Source organism: Epinephelus moara, chromosome 5 (assembly GCF_006386435.1).
Source record: "Epinephelus moara isolate mb chromosome 5, YSFRI_EMoa_1.0, whole genome shotgun sequence".
In the NCBI taxonomy this organism is placed as follows: domain Eukaryota; kingdom Metazoa; phylum Chordata; class Actinopteri; order Perciformes; family Serranidae; genus Epinephelus; species Epinephelus moara.
In genome coordinates this window covers 1,587,827-1,605,098 of record NC_065510.1, presented here as the reverse complement: position 1 = coordinate 1,605,098, position 17,272 = coordinate 1,587,827, and the positions used below count along the sequence as shown (strand labels likewise).

Here is a 17,272-nt window from a genome sequence, read left to right as displayed (position 1 = left end):
CGCCATTAATGTTTACTCGCTGTTACGAGCATGAGCTTCCCTTCCACTAGTAGATGCACATGTCCTTCTGTGCGGTGACTTTTTCCAGTGTATTTATTTGGCGCTTTGAGCACCACAAGCCGAGCGCCATCTAGTTCCATTATATTAGAGAGAAGGCTGACATCTCTACGGCCAAAATCTCCCAACACTCTGCAACTCGCACCAAAACAATGTAGATTTATAAACAGTACTACAAGTAGGAGGAAAAATATGTGTTTTTGATTTTAGGGTGAACTGTCCCTTTAAGAGCACATCCTGATAACCAAACATCAAATGCATGTGCAGGAGGAGAATGTGTCCGCTAAACCAACAATCTCATCAACAAAATCCTACAGCAGAGTCACTTATTGTCTGTCTTTGACCTCAAAGGATGATGCTGATTGGCTGTGGTCGACGCTCCAATGCAGCAAAGTGACTCAGCAGGTTTGAAATATAGCACCCAGGAGGGATGCTCTCTCCCCCCCCCCCCTCCGCCTGGTACATTAGCCAATGAGCGGAGTTAGAAAGCACCACTCCTTCTTCTTCATCCTCCCCAGTCTGCGATGGATCCATCTGAGGGTTTCAAAGCCAATACTACTGGGACATGCTGCTGAGAGCTGTATATATTGCCAGGATTTAGGGTCTTTACATTTCATGATTGTCATTTAAGAAAACATCTTGTTTCCTAAGGAAGTTTTTCCTCTTTGAATAGTTTTTGTGGGACATGAGACCTTTAAAACCTCCAGTGAAACACATACAGCTCTTTAAATACAGGTTACTTGCCAAAATAAAACCATACAAGTGATGTAGCAGGTTAGTTCAGAGAGGAACTTAAATTATATTGATTATTCTGAGTGGCCTTTTCATTAAAAGGCCAGTAACGGCTTCTATCTCAGTGAGATCTGCGACTTCAGACCTCTGTCTGCGGCTCCCTTTTCTCCCATCCTTCCCTGCATCCCCCTTTTCTTCCTCCTCCTCCTCCTCCTCCTCCTCCTCTGTGCTGCAGTGCCACAAATCTGATCCTGCAAACTCAGTCAGACGGAGCCACGCCCGTCCATCCCGTCCCCTTACACCATGCAGACAAACACCAAAAGTACAGAGCACTGCAGGTTCAGGGACAGAACACTGTGCACAGACAGGGAGAGAACTGAAGGATTTTGGGTTGCAAGAAGACAGCGCTCCAAGCTACAACCAGAAAATCCACACTGTTATGTTTGAGTACATTATTTTAAGTGTTTTTATTTGGTTTATATTGTCACCTGCTATACCATTCATCTGCTGGTATTTCTCGTCTATTTGCACTATTGTTTTGTGATGTATGGTGGGAAGTGTCTTGTGACTTTGTTTGTAATGTAACTTAATGTTGGAGGAGCCAAAGACAATTTTCCACTCAGGTGGACAATAAAGTTAATCTATCTATCTATTTCCTGGGACAAAGAGCCTGACAATATCTCATATTTGATCAGTGCGGAAAATTATTAGGCTTAAGACACCACACTGTAACATCTTAGAGGTATCAGTGCTCCAAATACATTTCTTTTTCTCTATATAAAGAGAACTGACCATTTCAAATTTGAGCCCATGTAGAGACTGAGGCATTAAATCCACTAACCAAGACTTGTTCAGTTCCTCTAGTTCACCATGTCCATGCAATGAGACCTGTAAGAATTTAAAAAGCAACACATTTTTACATAACAGCCACTGATATAAAATAACCTATTAATAATTAAAGTTTCTCCTCAAAAGGTATGTTTCCAGTGTGATTCATTTGGATAAAATAAATGCTATGCGTAGAAACATTAATACCTACCAGTCTAATGTTTTGACATCAGTGTATCTCTGCCAAGTGAGTAAGTTTCTTTTCTCCAACAGAATATGACAAATCATCAACCAAAGTCCAAATTTCAACAGAGCTTTAGAGCAGTAAACATTTTGACTTGTGACTTGTCAAATGTCCCAGTGAGCCATGACAGTGAGCCAACATTCATAGTACCAGGGCAGTGAAATCAAAGCAGCTAAATGGAATTCAGCCACCTATGATTTTATTCACACCTGTGCTCTTCCAACTGGCAGCCTGATTGCCAGAATAAAATGTTTGCATTGTATGTTTCTGCATATCATAGATATGTTGCGTTTTTATTTTTCATACGCATCACATCAACGTTTCTGAAGTGACATAGTTCAGATTACATGTATATGAGCTGAGTTTCTCATCAGGAGGAGGAGGAGATGGTGGATGGCGTGACACCTCGGTGAGATGGCTGCTAAGCAGCAGACAGCAATAGACCACTGTTCAATATCAACTGTTTGTAGCGGGTATTTTTTACGAGGGATGAGACATTCCAGCAGTGTCTGTTGCGACAAAATCGAATATTTTTTATCATGAGTTTGGACATTTCCAGTTGTGTTTGTAGTGGCAAAAGCAGGTATTTTTCACAAAGACGTATGACATTTCCAGCTGTGTTTGCAGTGACAGATGTGGGTATTTTTTAACATGAATTTGAACTTTTCCAGCCATGTTTATAGTGGCAAAAACAGGTATTTTTAACAAGAGTTTGGGAGATTTCCAGCTGTGGTTGTAGCAACAACAGTGAGTATTTTTAAAAGAGAGTTTGGGACATTTCTTGTTGTGTTTGTAGCAACATAAGTGGGTATTTTTATTACAAGAGTTTGGACTTTTTCAGCTGTGTTTGTAGCTACATAAGCAGGTATTTTAATGCTAATTCAGAACATTTCCAGCCGTGTTTTTTAGTGGCAAAAGTAGGTATTTCTTAACAAGAGTTTGGGACATTTCCAGCCATGTTTTTTAGTGGCAAAAGTAGGTATTTCTTAACAAGAGTTTGGGACATTTCCAGCCATGTGAGTGTGTTTGTGGCGACTAGACCAGATATTTTAAGCCAAAACTTTGTTTTCCCAACAATAACCAAGTGGAGTTTTTTGCAAAAACCTAATCACATGTTAACCACAGCACTGCTACAACAAAATTCAAAGTTTAAATGTAAAGAATAGATGAAACCTAAAAATGACCTGTTGGAGGTCAGTTAAAAAAAACCTACCATCACTTATTTCTTTTACCTCATCACATGTGTGATCATTTGTGTAATCGACTGGTGTTTTGGGGTAAAATTTAAAAAGAAAATCCACAGACTCTTGTTCGTGGTTTCTCCTCCACAATCTGCAGAGTTGGTCACATTATGATTGCATTAAGCATTTTCAGTGTTGCTGTTATACAAAAAGTAGGTAGCAGTTGTGAGTTATAGCAAAAAAAAAGAAAGTGGAGACAAGCTTGGTAAAAACATTTAAACCCAAGTTGAAGCACTACTGCTTCTTTAAGTCATGCCGACGAAGCTTTGCAGTCAACACCTATTTTGCAGTCGAAATGTAAACACATCATATCATCCTTACATTCACACTCGTATCCATACAGCAGGGAGGCAAAGAACAAATGTATTGGAAAGAATATTAAACAGTTCTGAAAACATTCTTCATCTTAAGATATACTGACATTTTTTGCAGTAGGTTTTAGAAATCCTGTTTTTGTTGCCAATGTGGTGATAAAAAGAAATCTGAAATTAAACATGATTTAATCAAACAAACATGAAAAGGCAACATTTACTGGAATAAAATCATTATTGTATGAATGCAGGTTAATTCAGTGATGTTAAAGTAAAGGTAGAGTTGATACAGATATTTTAGATATATGTTGATTGGTTGAGCTTGGAAATGATTCAAGACTCTGGTGAATGAAGGTGTACATCAGACTGCAATAGAGCCTTTTTCTGAGATGTGTATTTGGTTTAGATAATGCAGAAGGCGCTGACCTCATGAAATCAATAACATGTAATCTAAGCATTCTGCATAACACAAGGGCACAGAGCCCTCACATCCTGTGTTGTGGTGAACAGTGTCTGCAGCCAGAAGCTCACTTCATTTTCACCTCTCATAAAGAAACACCAGAGAGGACGTGATTAATTTATAATTGAAATGGATCTAATGAAAAGGGCTCTGCACAAGAGATGATTATTTAAAGAGGTTCAGTGGTCACAAATCGTGTGATGAATAAAACTGCACCGAAATGAAAGGCAGATCCAAGATTTTTAAAAATCTATATGCAGACAGGCAGCTCCAATCTGTCTTTTATCCTCGACTGAGACAAAGTGTGATAGTCCTCTGAGGTCCAAAGAAAAAAAGAGATGAAATTTTTATGAGGTATAAAACTGTGATTCAGATCACATACCTTCAAAAGGAAAGGTTCAGATATCAAAACAGAAAAACAAATGAGGAGGAGGATGGTCTCTGGGTAAGCGGAGGCGTTATAGGGATGATTTTCACCACAAAGCAGAATAAGCAACCACAGACTGTATAAAGGAAGTGGAGGTAGCTGCTGGGTCGGAAATGTGAAGCCTATGCTGAAGTGCCTTAAACCTGCATTCTTTCTAAAGGCCAGCAGGGGGCGACTCCACTTGTTGGAGTACTGTACATGCCCATACTTCGACTGATTTTTTTTACCTCACTGAACGTTATCCCAGCTAGTTTATGGTCTCAATCTCTAGTTTCAAGTCTTCTTGAATACAGCATGATGTTCATTTTGTAAATTATGGACACATTTGGAGTCAAACGGACGATAAAACAGGGTATGCTTTAGGGTGCGGCTACCTTGTGATTGACAATCAGGATAGAGCTGTAGCAATCGTATCCTCCATAGCTCCACCCTTTTGTCCAAGTATGGTCACTTCTGGCTCCAAAAACCAAGATGGTGACAGCCAGAAACATGTATCTGTAGCCCTGTTTCCACCAAACACTTTCGATATAGTACCTTTGGAACCAAAAGTAACCCATCAGAAATGGCACATAGACCCTTGGTCCACTTAGCGTTTCCACCGCAATGGTACTCTTTCACATGGGCGGGGTTGTTGTCACTCACTGCTCCGTCCAGCACTCACTGGAGAATTGCTTGCTGGGTGCACATGCCACTGAATATGTGCAGTAGTGTTTCTACCACTGGCCCCGCCCGCGAGTCTCCATTTGGTTTTACAAAGATAAACCCTCCTTGAATGAAAAATGTATAAGGGTAACAATAATAACTGACCTTGTTTGCTGTTCCAGGTGTCAACAGTTTTACAGACGTCTCTTTTATAGTAGTGGTCTATCGAGAAAATGCTTTTTGGGCTACAGGGATTTAAATAACTGAGAGTGGCCCCTGGGGAAGAATTGGAAGCTAAGCTGAGCAGTGTTCCTGGAGGCCTGGCCAAAATACCAAACTCAAGGCCTCAGAACGGTAGTACACAAGCCAAGTGTGACATCACGGTGACTACATCTACATCTACATCTTCAAGTCAAACAAATCAAGAAAAAAAAAAATGAAGAAAATACTTACCAAAAAAGAATGTTGAACAACCATACAAATCCAATCTGCTCATTCTTAACATATGATGAGATACGCCTTTATTAATCCCCGGTGGAAAAGTTGGGTTGTTGCAGAACAGAAATAAATACAGGTAAGTATAGACGGAAACAAATATCAACCTCCACAAAGGCCGAATTTCCTATCTTGAGAAAATAATTTGTGTATCCACTTCATGATTCAGATCTGCTCCAAAATTTAATAGGTTCTTCCTTGGCCCATGCTGGGTGTCTGCAGGTATCAGACACTTAAATTTAATGCTTTTTAAGACCATTTCAAGATAAATATCTAAACCAAATTTAAGGCTGATTTTTGAACAAATAATCAGTTTCTTATTAAGCATTGTGGGTAAGTATAAACGTAAGTAGAATATAGGTAGTCTCGTGCAATGTTGGTAACAAAAGTGACTTAGGTTAATCTACATTTTGCCAACAAGAAAGTGCAAGTATGAAATAAAAAGACTATTAAGTTCAGTGGTAGGTTTAAAGATTTAAACATAAAAAATGTGGACTTTTACTCAGAAGAGCTCGACTTATTTTTATAAAAAGCAACTAAAAGATGGATAAATTAACTGAGATAAAAGATTTGTGGCAGTTAAGACCTCACAAATTCAAACTCAAGACTATTCAATGACTTTTGAGGCCTAATATTTTCAACTGAATTTAAAGTTCCAGTGTGTAAGATTTAGGGGGATTTAATGGCAGCTAGCTGGAGGTTTGCAGATTGCAACCAGCTGAAACTTCTCCCGGTAAGAATTCCTTCAGTGTTCATTGTTCAGGAGGTTTTTACGGGGAGCTGAATTATCCACAGGGGTCTCTTCCTCTCCAAGACAAACAGACCAGGTGATTAAAACTAATAAAAACACTGAATAAAGCAGTTACATGTCACAAATCAGTGTTTTTCCAATGTTGTTTGGCATGTCGGAGACAGGCTGCTAGCCCAGCACCTGCTAATGTGTGCTCACCTTTTGTCCTCATCTTTAGAAATTTAGAAGGTTCTTACTGCCAGCTAAGTATCCACAGAGGTCTCCTAAGAATAAAGCAGGTTTGTGTTTGAAAAAAATCAGTGTTTTTCCTACTCTCCCATTGTGGAAGGGCTGCTAACTATGGTGGCTGATGTGAAAATGTTATGTCCCTATCTAGAGCCCATGTTTGGTTTGTCCGCTCTGGGCTACTGTAGAAGCATGGTGGTGCAACAAGGCTGTAGATGAGGACCTGCTCCCTTGGTAGATGTAAACATATGTACAGTTCTTATTTTTAGGTGATTGTACACTAAAGAAAACATGCTTATTATATTATGTTTCTGCCAATATATCCTCCTAAATCCTACACACTGGGCGTTTAAGACATTTTAAGACTTTTTAAGGACCTGCAGACACCCTGGCTACACCCTTTCACCAAGTTTAATGAAAATTGGGCCAGTATTTTTTCCATAATCCTGCTGACAAACAAACAAACAAACAAACTGAAAACATGACCTCTTTGGCAGAGGTAATAGGAACAGAATAAAAACAGAAACTATACAAGAGAATTTGGAGAAAAATTACATGCTGAAATAACAAGGTGTACAATCAGTCAGCTTCTTCAGATCAGCTGTTTGAACATACTGTAATTGGCTGTGATGATGCAGAGCAGGTGTTTAAACCTTTGTTTTATTTCCTGACACCAACATACAAAAACTATAAATGCAAAGTTACACTAAAGTCCAAAATATTGCATGTTGGTGCCTCAACACTTCTGTTCATTCTAAGTAATGAGCCCAAACCAGGAAAAACAGGGCTGTCCATATACTTTTGGCCATGTTATGTTAGATGTGTGTCTATTTAAATTTTGGGAAGCAAAGAACATTTTTAAAAACTGACATCCAGACACAATCTGGATGTAAAACACTTGTTCACAGATAAATAAAAGGCAAAAAGAACAATATGTTTCTACACTAACATGTTAGACTACAGATCTAATTAGCAGGTAAACAAGCAATAATCAAGCAACCTTTCAAATCAAAAGCCTCAACACAAAGCTGCCGGGTAACGTCTGTCCTGTCGAGATGTCCCCTGTGCAGTCTGGCGCAGTATGTACAACAACAGCAACATCTTTGGTGTCTTCCATCCGATTCTTGTGTCCTGTGTCATTCCTTTGAGCTCCGTTGGAGAAGTGATCACATGAGGAGGGTATACAGTGTATAAAAAACTATTATTTTTTTCTACAAACATTTTACATCCGCAGTCATTCCTTTATTTACAAGCATCAGCGTGAAAAACCTGTGGAGATGACAAGCTACAGTTTGATGCATATTGCCAATGCTGCGACCCCCGTTTGTTTTGATGGAATGGTTTCTTCCATCTGTGTGTTCAGTCCTGGTGATGGGTCCTCTTTATAATCTCCTGCAGCGGGGGTGTGTGGAGTGTTTTCAGATAAAACTCTGATAGCTGTAGTAACCACATCGTCTTTACAAACAACTTAAAGAACCATCAGATGATGGAGAGTTCGGGTCCGTTTCACTCGCACTCTGCTAGGTTTTCACCAGCGGCTGCTCTGAATTGTCCTCTGGCGTCTTTTCTCCTTCGCGGGATTTTTTCCTCTTCTTGTGGCCTGAAGAGACGAGATATGTCGACAGTTTAGGAACAGTTCAATGAAAATTCTGTTTTTATTCTACCAGGAGCTTATCCATATAACTGTGTCCATTCTGACTTTGGGTCGTGCCAGCTTTACACTCCTCACCTCTGTCGTAAAGATTCGGGAAATCCAGATTCTGATGTGCAGATGAATGAGCAGCTAGTTTGGTTTGCTGGTTGCATCTAGCTACAAAAGCTAATGCAGGGGCTATGTTTACTTTTGGTGGCCTCAGACACAAGCATCTAAAATAATTAACGGAAAACTTAAGTTTATATGGACAGCTTTATGAGGCTCTCTGGAATCTGATTTTCCCAAATCTCTATGGCCGATGCAGCAAAAGAAGTTCATATCAACCATAATCAGGCTGACCCTGATTTTAGCCCTTTTTACATTGGACTAGTAAAACCTGGGGACCTCCAGTAATCTTACTATATAATGACGAAAACTCTGTCTGTGTGTGTGTTCCACGTTTTTCTCCTCACTGACTTAGTCAATCCATGTGAAATTTGGCACNTCTTGCCTGTTCCCTCTGTCCCTCCCCTTTCCCCATACACACAGGAGACAGCAGAGTTTTTTCCCCACCCGCATCCTGCTTCCAATTGGCTCTGAACCTGATGGCAACGAGTACTAGCCAATCAGAGGCAGAGCAGGGTAATGTGTTTTTTTTATGGTTAGGAAAATGTCAGTCCTGTAACTAACAGAAAAAAGTTAGATGAGTGCATAAAAAGCAATAATAAATAAAGAATTTGTGAATTCAGGATGATATTTATTTGTGTGTGCAAATTTTAATTATCAGAGGTTTACTGTGTATATAATGTACTTGGTACATCAGTCTATATTTGATATCCCATCTGTTTTCTAATGTTAAATAATGTTAAAAGGTGTTTAACTCCCTCTTATAGTCATTGTCCTGAAGCTCAGGGGGGAGAAAAATAAATAAACCGTGTACCGTGGGTACAGTTTTGCAAAACTGCACACAGTTTACCAATCTGTCCACATGGATGTAAATTGACAATCTGTACCCACAGTTTAAAATCCGTCCCCATGGATTGTAAAACCGTGCACACAGATTATTTAATTTTCTCTCCCCGGAACCTTGGGGGGCTCCGTAGAAAAAGTAACTTGTTTTGGGCTTGTTTTCACAGGCCTGGTTGCTTATTTGTCTCGCGAGATCTGGCAACACTGTTGAGATGCATAAAAATGGAGGCCTTCCTTTCAAGTAGAAAATACTTTTTGAAAACTTTAAAAACTATTGTTGTTTGTGTCTAGTTTTATCTCTGTATGTAGTTTATGGCTTTTAAGATATGCTTTGCAAATGTGTATGTGTACATAGAGCAACAAAAAAAAAGTGTAATGTCCCTTTAAGAATCTTCATGAGAATACAAAGTAGTCCAAGTAACTAATGTATGTTTAAGTAGGAGGCAGGATCTGGAGAGGAAGCTGTCATTGTGAGTGTGTGTGGAGTTTGCATGTTAATCAAAGCAGAGCAGGGAGAGAGTGTGAGAGGCATAGAAAAGGTTGGTGAATAAGTGTTCTGTGTGTGTGTGTGTGTGTGTGTGAGAGAGAGAGAGACTGACTGAGTTTGAGCAGGAGTTTCTTGCCCAGTGTGTCCTCTGAGCCGCTCAGGGACAGGCTGCTGATGAAAGGAGACGTGTCCGTTTCTATGGGAACAGAGGCCATGTCTGAGAGAGAGAGAGAGAGAGAGAGAGAGAGAGAGAGGGAGAGAGAGACATAGTTATGACCCCGTCAATGATGAACAGCTTTGGTCTCTGTTGGAGGAGACATTAAAGTCCTGTATGACTCTCAGACAGCTTTGTGTACGAGGTGAGACGAAGGACACATCGGCCGTAGAGATGTTCTCTAATATAATGGAACTAGATGGCTCTCAGCTTGTGGTGCTCAGAGCGCCAGAAACAAAGATTTAAAAAACTCAGCAGCAATGTCTCTTTCCAGAAATCATGACCCGGTTACTCAAGATAATCCACAGACTTTGTTGTGAGCAGTTTCATGAGGGAACTATTTTCTTTCTACTGAACTACAGCTACCACACTTCATCACCCTACGTCTTCTGCTACCTGAGGCTCTCTCCGAGCAGGTTATCCCAGGGGGCCATGCTCCTTGTTTCATCCTGAATGGTGGCTCTGACACTCACTAATCCTCAGCCTCCCTCTTTTCACTGCTCGTAGATTCTCAGAGTGGAGCCCTCCATGCATTATGAGATCCATTATATTCGAGAGAAGGCCGACATCTCTACAGCTGATACCTCCAACACTCAGCAACTCACACTAAAACAATCTAGAGTGATAAACATCTCTATAGAACTCTCCCTTTAAATAATCTATTGTTATTTATGGATATTATCACTTGACACGTGCGTGGGAAAATTGATCCTTCAATCGGATTGCTTGTCTGTACACAGCAATGAACAGTAAGACATCATACCAGTGTGCGCCTCAGTCTCAGGCCTGTCCTCCCTGATGTAAGGGATCTCATCCATCCTGAGAAACACTGAATCGCTGGGACTCTTCTGGCCATCAGACTTGCTGCCTGCAGCAGATACAGCACACATAAACACATGCATGCATCAAAACACACGTGATCCTCTTACTATATAATGATGAAAACTCTGTGTGTGTGTGTGTGTGTGTGTTCCATGGTTTCTCCTCACTGACTTGGTCAATCCATGTGAAATTTGGCACAGTGGTAGAGGGTCATGGGAGGATGCCAATGAAGCAATATTACATCAATTGGCCAAAGGGGGGCGCTATAGCAACCGATTGAAATTGCAAACTTTGAATGGGCATATCTCATGCCCCGTATGTCGTAGAGACATGAAACTTTGCACAGAGATGCCTCTCCTCATGAGGAACACATTTGCCTCAAGAACCCATAACTTCCGCTTATATAGATTTTCCGCCATTTTGAATTTTTTGAAAAACACTTCAAATGGATCTCTTCCTAGGAAGTTTGAGCGATCTGCATGAAACTGGGTGAACATAATCTAGGGACCAATATCTAAAGTTCCCTCTTGGCAAAAGTTGGAAAACTTACTAAAACTGAGCTTCTATAAGGCAATGAATATTGCGGAGGGCGTGGCTCATCACATAAAGGTGTATAACATCTCAAGGGTTTCACCCATCACCACGCAACTTTGTAGGCATATGACCACACATAATCTGAGGGGACCCCTCCATTATTGACCCCATCAAACAAAATGGGGGCGCTAGAGAGCTCATTTCTTATCTAGGCCTAACCGCCATATGGATTTTTACTAAACTTGGTAGATATGTAGAACAGGACGCCTCAAGGTGACTGGAGAAATTTAACTCTAATTGGCAACTGGGTGGCGCTATAACAACAGAAAAATGCTTCAAAATGGCTAAAATGCGACCGATCACTGTGGCTCCCCCTGTGGACCAATGTTGCGTTATTTTTTCTAATTTTTGGTATGACTAAGTCATGGTATGGTATGCTGTACTCAATGGGTATGGACTAGTAATATTTATATTTTATAAGCCGATGTCCATCTGTTCATTCCCATTAGTGCAGGTTTTTCATGTGAATTTTGCCATATATGCCATTAAAGTCTTCCCTTGACTGACTGTAATTTCTCTAACCAGGAAACTAAAAATAATCAGGTTGCCTTCTATGAGGAACATCATTTGGTGCACCACTCTGAACAAAGTAATTAAGCCACAGTGCTGCATTAATATTCATGTTTATGATCTCCATCCCTGCGGTGCATTCAAAGACAGATTACTGACTCAAGTTCTCCCTCGCAGTAACAGAAATGCAGCTGTAAAAGTCACTGCAGCAACACATTGGTAAAGACATGAGCATCAGCATAAAGATTTTGTATTTGGGCCCCTGGGCACAGACATGTCAAAGGCCCCACCACCTCTCCTACACAGGACTGGAAACACACACAGACTTTGTGGTGATTTTTACCTCTGTTTTTGTTGTAGTCATTTTGTGTCTGCTTTTCTGACCCTTTCCACCAAAATAAGCATGTGTACGTGGGTCTTTTAAACACAGGTAAGCCCACTAAAAATAGGCAATAGACTCTTCTCCCATTGCCAGTAGACCAGAGCTGTGTACACGGCCCTGCAGCAGACGAGTATGCCTTCCTGTGTGTGTGTTACACTGAACATCATAAACAGGCTAGAATACAGGATAGTAAACAGTAGAAAGCAGCATGCAGGCCTGTGAAAATGTGACAGTGGTTACTTCTTTTTATATGTTTATATATCTCTTACTTATTCAGTCTCTCTTTCAAACTTGGTGCTGACTCATTTGGAAGGATGTTTGAGTACTGCTTGGGCAGAGTCGGACGTGTTTCTGTGGTGGCGGGTCATTGCATCTCGCCAGTTAAGGGGCTAAAATTACCGCATTGACCCAGGTTTTATGTTTCCATCAGTGCCGATCAGAGAGTCGTTAGATACCTGTGACTGTTGCAGAGTCATTTGACCCAGGTGTATATACTGATTGTAACCTTTCCCATAACATTAAAAAGCCAGATGTTAGCGGGTTTTTTGTGTCTCTTTTCGAATTTTTTGCCCCTTTCTGGAATTGTGTGTCTTTCCATAGTTGTTTTGTGTCTCTTACAGGTAATTTTGTGTGTTGTTAAGGTAGCTTTGTGTCTTTTTTGGTAATTTTGCATCTGTTTGTGATAGTTTGCATTTCTTTCCCCATCATATACTAGAGTCCCGTTTATACCACAACAATTTCAACTGAAAACGGTAAACTTTAGTTGTGTTTTGGCCGATCGTTTACATGACAGCTGTGTTTTGGGTGCCTGAAAATGCAACGTTTTGAAAACGGGTTCCAGAGTGCAATTTTTTGGAAATGAATTTTTTGGAAATGGCAGCGTCTCCATTGTCATGTAAACTTGCAATATGCAGTTCCTCTGAAAACTGAGACTTTTTGCACATGCGCTTCCAGTCACTAGGCATGCGCGAGAAAGTCGACCATCACAACAACAATGGCGGACTCCCGAGCTCTGCTTGTGCTGCTCACCCTGTTGGATTTATCAACGCTTCCCCATCATAGTGTAGATTTACTGTAGCAACGCCACCTCGTCGTCCGTCCAGACAAATGTTCGTGCGGTTGCCATTTTGTTTGTTTATACATCACCGCTCTCGTGCGGTTGCCATTTTGTTTGTTTATACATCACCGCTCTGTAGAAGGAAGCGTAAGTGTCACACTGCCGACTACTGGCCTGGCATGTATACTGCAGTGTTTTTGGTCATTTTGCGGATCCGTGTGCACGGCGATTGTTATCAAAACGTTATCAGAACTTTTTTCAAAATGAAAATGAGAAACGATTCTGTTTTCAGTGGATCGTTTTCGTGTAAACATGGCCTAGGGGTGGGGGAAAAAATTGATACAGCATAATATCTCGATATTTTTGTGAGGCAATATTGTATCACCAAGTATCGATTTTTTTCATTATATAAATTCTTAATATTACAAATACAAATTAAACTTTAGGTAGCTTACTAGAATAATATCATCAGTTGCTTTTCAGTCCGCTACATGCGTTTTACTGCTGCAAAAACTGCTAAAGTCAGATGAACAGAATGAGAACTTTATCTTATTAGATAAAACAGATGTTGACAAAGTTTTCCTTTAGGGACATTATTTACAGTTGTAAAAAGATAATAAATCACAATATATTTTATCGTGTATCCTCTGGTGATTCCATCTCTATTATATACTGTAGTTACTTTGTGTCTCTGCAGTTCCTTTGCATCTCTCTGTGGTCTTGTTGTGTCTCTTCCTGGTCGGTACTTGTTAGTTTGAGTGACGTTTTGCAGGTTAAGGCCGGGGGGAGCCCTGATACTTTGGTTGACAATAAAAAGTAACTTTCATTATGTGTCTGCAAATTAGTGTATATGCAATAACAAGTGAGTTTTGGAGAAAATACCATCTCAACACACAACCAATCGGCTTAAAAACATTTTGATGTGAATAACATCCATAAGGACTTTGTCTGTTCAGATCAGTTGTGGTTTGGAGACAGTGTATAAATCTCAATAAATCTCAGCAGTACAGTATTTATTGTGACTCCTAAACCCCCCAAAATGTCACTTTCTCCATGATGAAACACTGACAGCTCTCAGAATTGAGGACCAGCAGACAAGAGTCTAAAACTCAAACTGCTTCTCACTGGGATCCATTAACAGGCAAAAACAAGCCTCCTGTCTTTTCTTTGTTTTTTATCATCTCATTTATATTCAGTTATTCCTCTGTCCGTCTGTCAGTCTGTTTATCTCTCCTCAGCTGCGCCTCTGTCATTTTTTAAAACATCTCTTTGCAGTTTGGATGAGGTTATTGAACTCAATTCATCCTCAATATTTTGCCTTAATGAATTCCGAGAAACTCATTTGAGGGAACCAGCCTTGTTTGTCTGCCTCTGATGGCTCACGACGTCTCTCATTTATTTCAGCCTGATCTGTAAACCCACTCCAGGATTGTCATTTCCTGTCTGTCTCTGGAGTCGAGGATACTCACGGACGATGCGGTTCTTCTCATTCAGCAGCGAGGTGCTGTGCGGGACGCTGGACTGCTGCCCTCGGGCTCGGGCTGAACTGGGCCGGCCGATCTCCCTGGGTGGGGGCATGAGGGTGGTTGTGGTGGTGTGGTCCGGGGGCATCAGCGTGGCGCCGTGCTCTGCGGCCGGGGGCTCCGGGGTCGGGGAGTTGGCTTCTGCCAGACGGGCGTCAGCATCAGGTGTCTGGGGAGAGCTGTCCATCCGGGTGGCTGTTACAGCATTCTGGTAGTGGCTCCGGGTGATCTGACACACAGGAGCAGAGGATTATGGGTATTATTAAAGGGAAAATCCACCTTCTTTTAGTGTTGATAGTAAATGTAGTCAATTAAACAATACATTTCTCAGTGCTGCTGAGTTCTCTGACTTACAAAGTCGTGCCTACATGTACCATAATGCATTGTATGCGAGCTTCTGATACCCATAGCTATTAGTAGCCTCCTAGCCTACTAGCCAAAACATAATGTTGTGATTAGGCTTAGATATTTTGTTGGTTTTAGGTTGAACCAAAACCCAGCGTCTTCCAAATGTCTCATGTCAACGCCATCTTGAGGTAGCGTAACAACATTTAGTCGTTAAGTACAGAGATAAAAACCCAGCGTCTGCAAAACATGTTAACGTCCACACAATGTGAAATTCTAACGTCGTTAGACATTTAAAATATCATCAACCTGATTTTCATCCCAACCAAAATTTTGCGTCTGTCCAATGTAAGAGTCCAATGTCTTTCTAACGTCATACTGACGTACAGTGGAGGTTCACTCCACTCCTATGATAAAAGGCAGAAACTGAAAACTCAGAGATCCCTGACGTCATGTGACGTTCAGGTGTTACCTTTATGATCTGTAGATGTGTGAGCTGTCTGACAGAGTAATCCGGCAAGTAGGCGTTCCCCCCTCCGTTCAGTTGGCCCATGCTTCCTCCGTACAGCATCGACTCAGAGCGGTCCAAACCACTGCTGCGAGAGGGGGATCTGTGGACTGCAGGAGAAAAAAACAACAACTTAATTAAGCACTTTTACAGATATGAATAAGACCTGATTAAATCACAGGTGAGCTCAGGGATGCTGCTTTATTTTGCCCCTCTTAATGCGAGGTGGGTTCATCCACTGTGGCTGAAAGCTTCCATTCATCTGAGCCACTTCATTGCTGCATTCATTTTCTGTCAGTTAAATGACTTGGAAGTGTTCGCATACTTCAAGCTGTTCAAGCTGCAGGATGATTTAAATGCAATGAGTGAAGATTCCTGGAGAGTATTAGTGCTGCTGATCAGGTCTCTCACTCCTGATGATTTACAAACACACACTGTGTTCAGGCCTGCAGTGACACCACACACAGGTTTCCCTAATGAGCAGTAATTTACTGAAACAAACTAGATTCTTTCAGTCTTTTGTTTCTTTTTGTTCTCGTAACTTTTCAACTTTACTTTCCTTGGTAAATAAATCAAGTGTATATTTGTGTATAATACATTTAAAAAGCACTTTCTAAAAGTTGAAAATAACTTGAGCTTTAACAATGAGCACATTTTGAGACATGCGCTCACTTTATGTGCTAAAATAACATTACGTTTTCAGTTTAAGGTGAAGATTTAATGGACAATAGGTTTATATACTGTATTCAAAGTAAGGAGGTTTGGTCTGGGTGTTAGGGAGCAGTTTGTCACTCAAACAAAATAGAAACAAAACCGTTTGTGTACCTGTTGGCATGATGGAAGGAACCCCAAAGTAAGAAAAGGCTCCATTCTCAAACTTCAGTGCTTCTTTACCGAACTCCACCTCAACTCGGCCCTGAAGAAACACACAAACACAATGTGAGCTGACCAGCGTCTGCCTGCGAGGAGAATGTATGTATTGCATTAATAAAGGGTAACTGCGGTATTTTCCATCCTAGACTCTATAGCCCCATCTCCACCAAACACTTTAGGTATGGTGCCTTTGGAACCAACAGTAACCCTTCAGACATGGTACCTAGACCCTAGTGTTTCCACTGGAAACAGTCCTCTTAAATGTGGGCGGGGTTGTTGTCACTCACTGCTCCGTTCAGCACTCGCTGTATTTCCTCAACACCGCTGACACAGATGGAAGTCTGCACCTGGTCTTTAACAGGCTGCAGTGAGAGTCTCTCTCCATGGTATATTTAAAAATAGCAGCTTTGTGCATTTAGTCCTTCTCAGGCAAGCTCAGGGGTTTAGTGTTGCTGTAGCCCACAGGAACGAAGCTCTGTGACGCTTTTTTTTTTCGCCAAGTGAGGATTAGAATATATGCGGTTCAAATAACCTACTAAAAATTAATGAATATTTTTAAATGCTTGAAGATCCAGTCATTACTAAAAGTGTGTGTCATCCAAGAGAGACAATAAAAACTAATTNTCCTTCTCAGGCAAGCTCAGGGGTTTAGTGTTGCTGTAGCCCAGAGGAACGAAGCTCTGTGACGCTTTTTTTTTTTCGCCAAGTGAGGATTAGAATATATGCAGTTCAAATAACCTGCTAAAAATTAATGAATATTTTTAAATGCTTGAAGATCCAGTCATTACTAAAAGTGTGTGTCATCCAAGAGAGACAATAAAAACTAATTGAATGGTCAAAGTTGTCACAGTGAAACTTAAGGTGTGTTGATGGACTCACGGCGTCAACTCATACATTGAGTAACATTACAAATAAACATTCCACCAATAAAATCAAACAATA

At 40.8% G+C, this 17,272-nt stretch overlaps 1 protein-coding gene across 1 annotated transcript in view; it reads right to left on the bottom strand.

Annotated features, from left to right (window-relative positions):
- Window positions 1-5,446: 5,446 nt before the first annotated feature.
- Window positions 5,447-17,272, bottom strand: part of LOC126390003 (metal transporter CNNM1-like) — a 32,187-nt gene continuing 20,361 nt past the window's right edge. The window contains exons 5-10 of the mRNA XM_050044059.1: window positions 16,283-16,373; window positions 15,422-15,567; window positions 14,551-14,833; window positions 10,480-10,584; window positions 9,615-9,719; window positions 5,447-8,013 (exon numbers count right to left, since the gene is read on the bottom strand). Of these exons, the coding sequence (XP_049900016.1) occupies window positions 7,934-8,013; window positions 9,615-9,719; window positions 10,480-10,584; window positions 14,551-14,833; window positions 15,422-15,567; window positions 16,283-16,373 (810 nt within the window). The 3' untranslated portion in view covers window positions 5,447-7,933. The remainder of the gene's footprint in view (window positions 8,014-9,614; window positions 9,720-10,479; window positions 10,585-14,550; window positions 14,834-15,421; window positions 15,568-16,282; window positions 16,374-17,272) is intronic.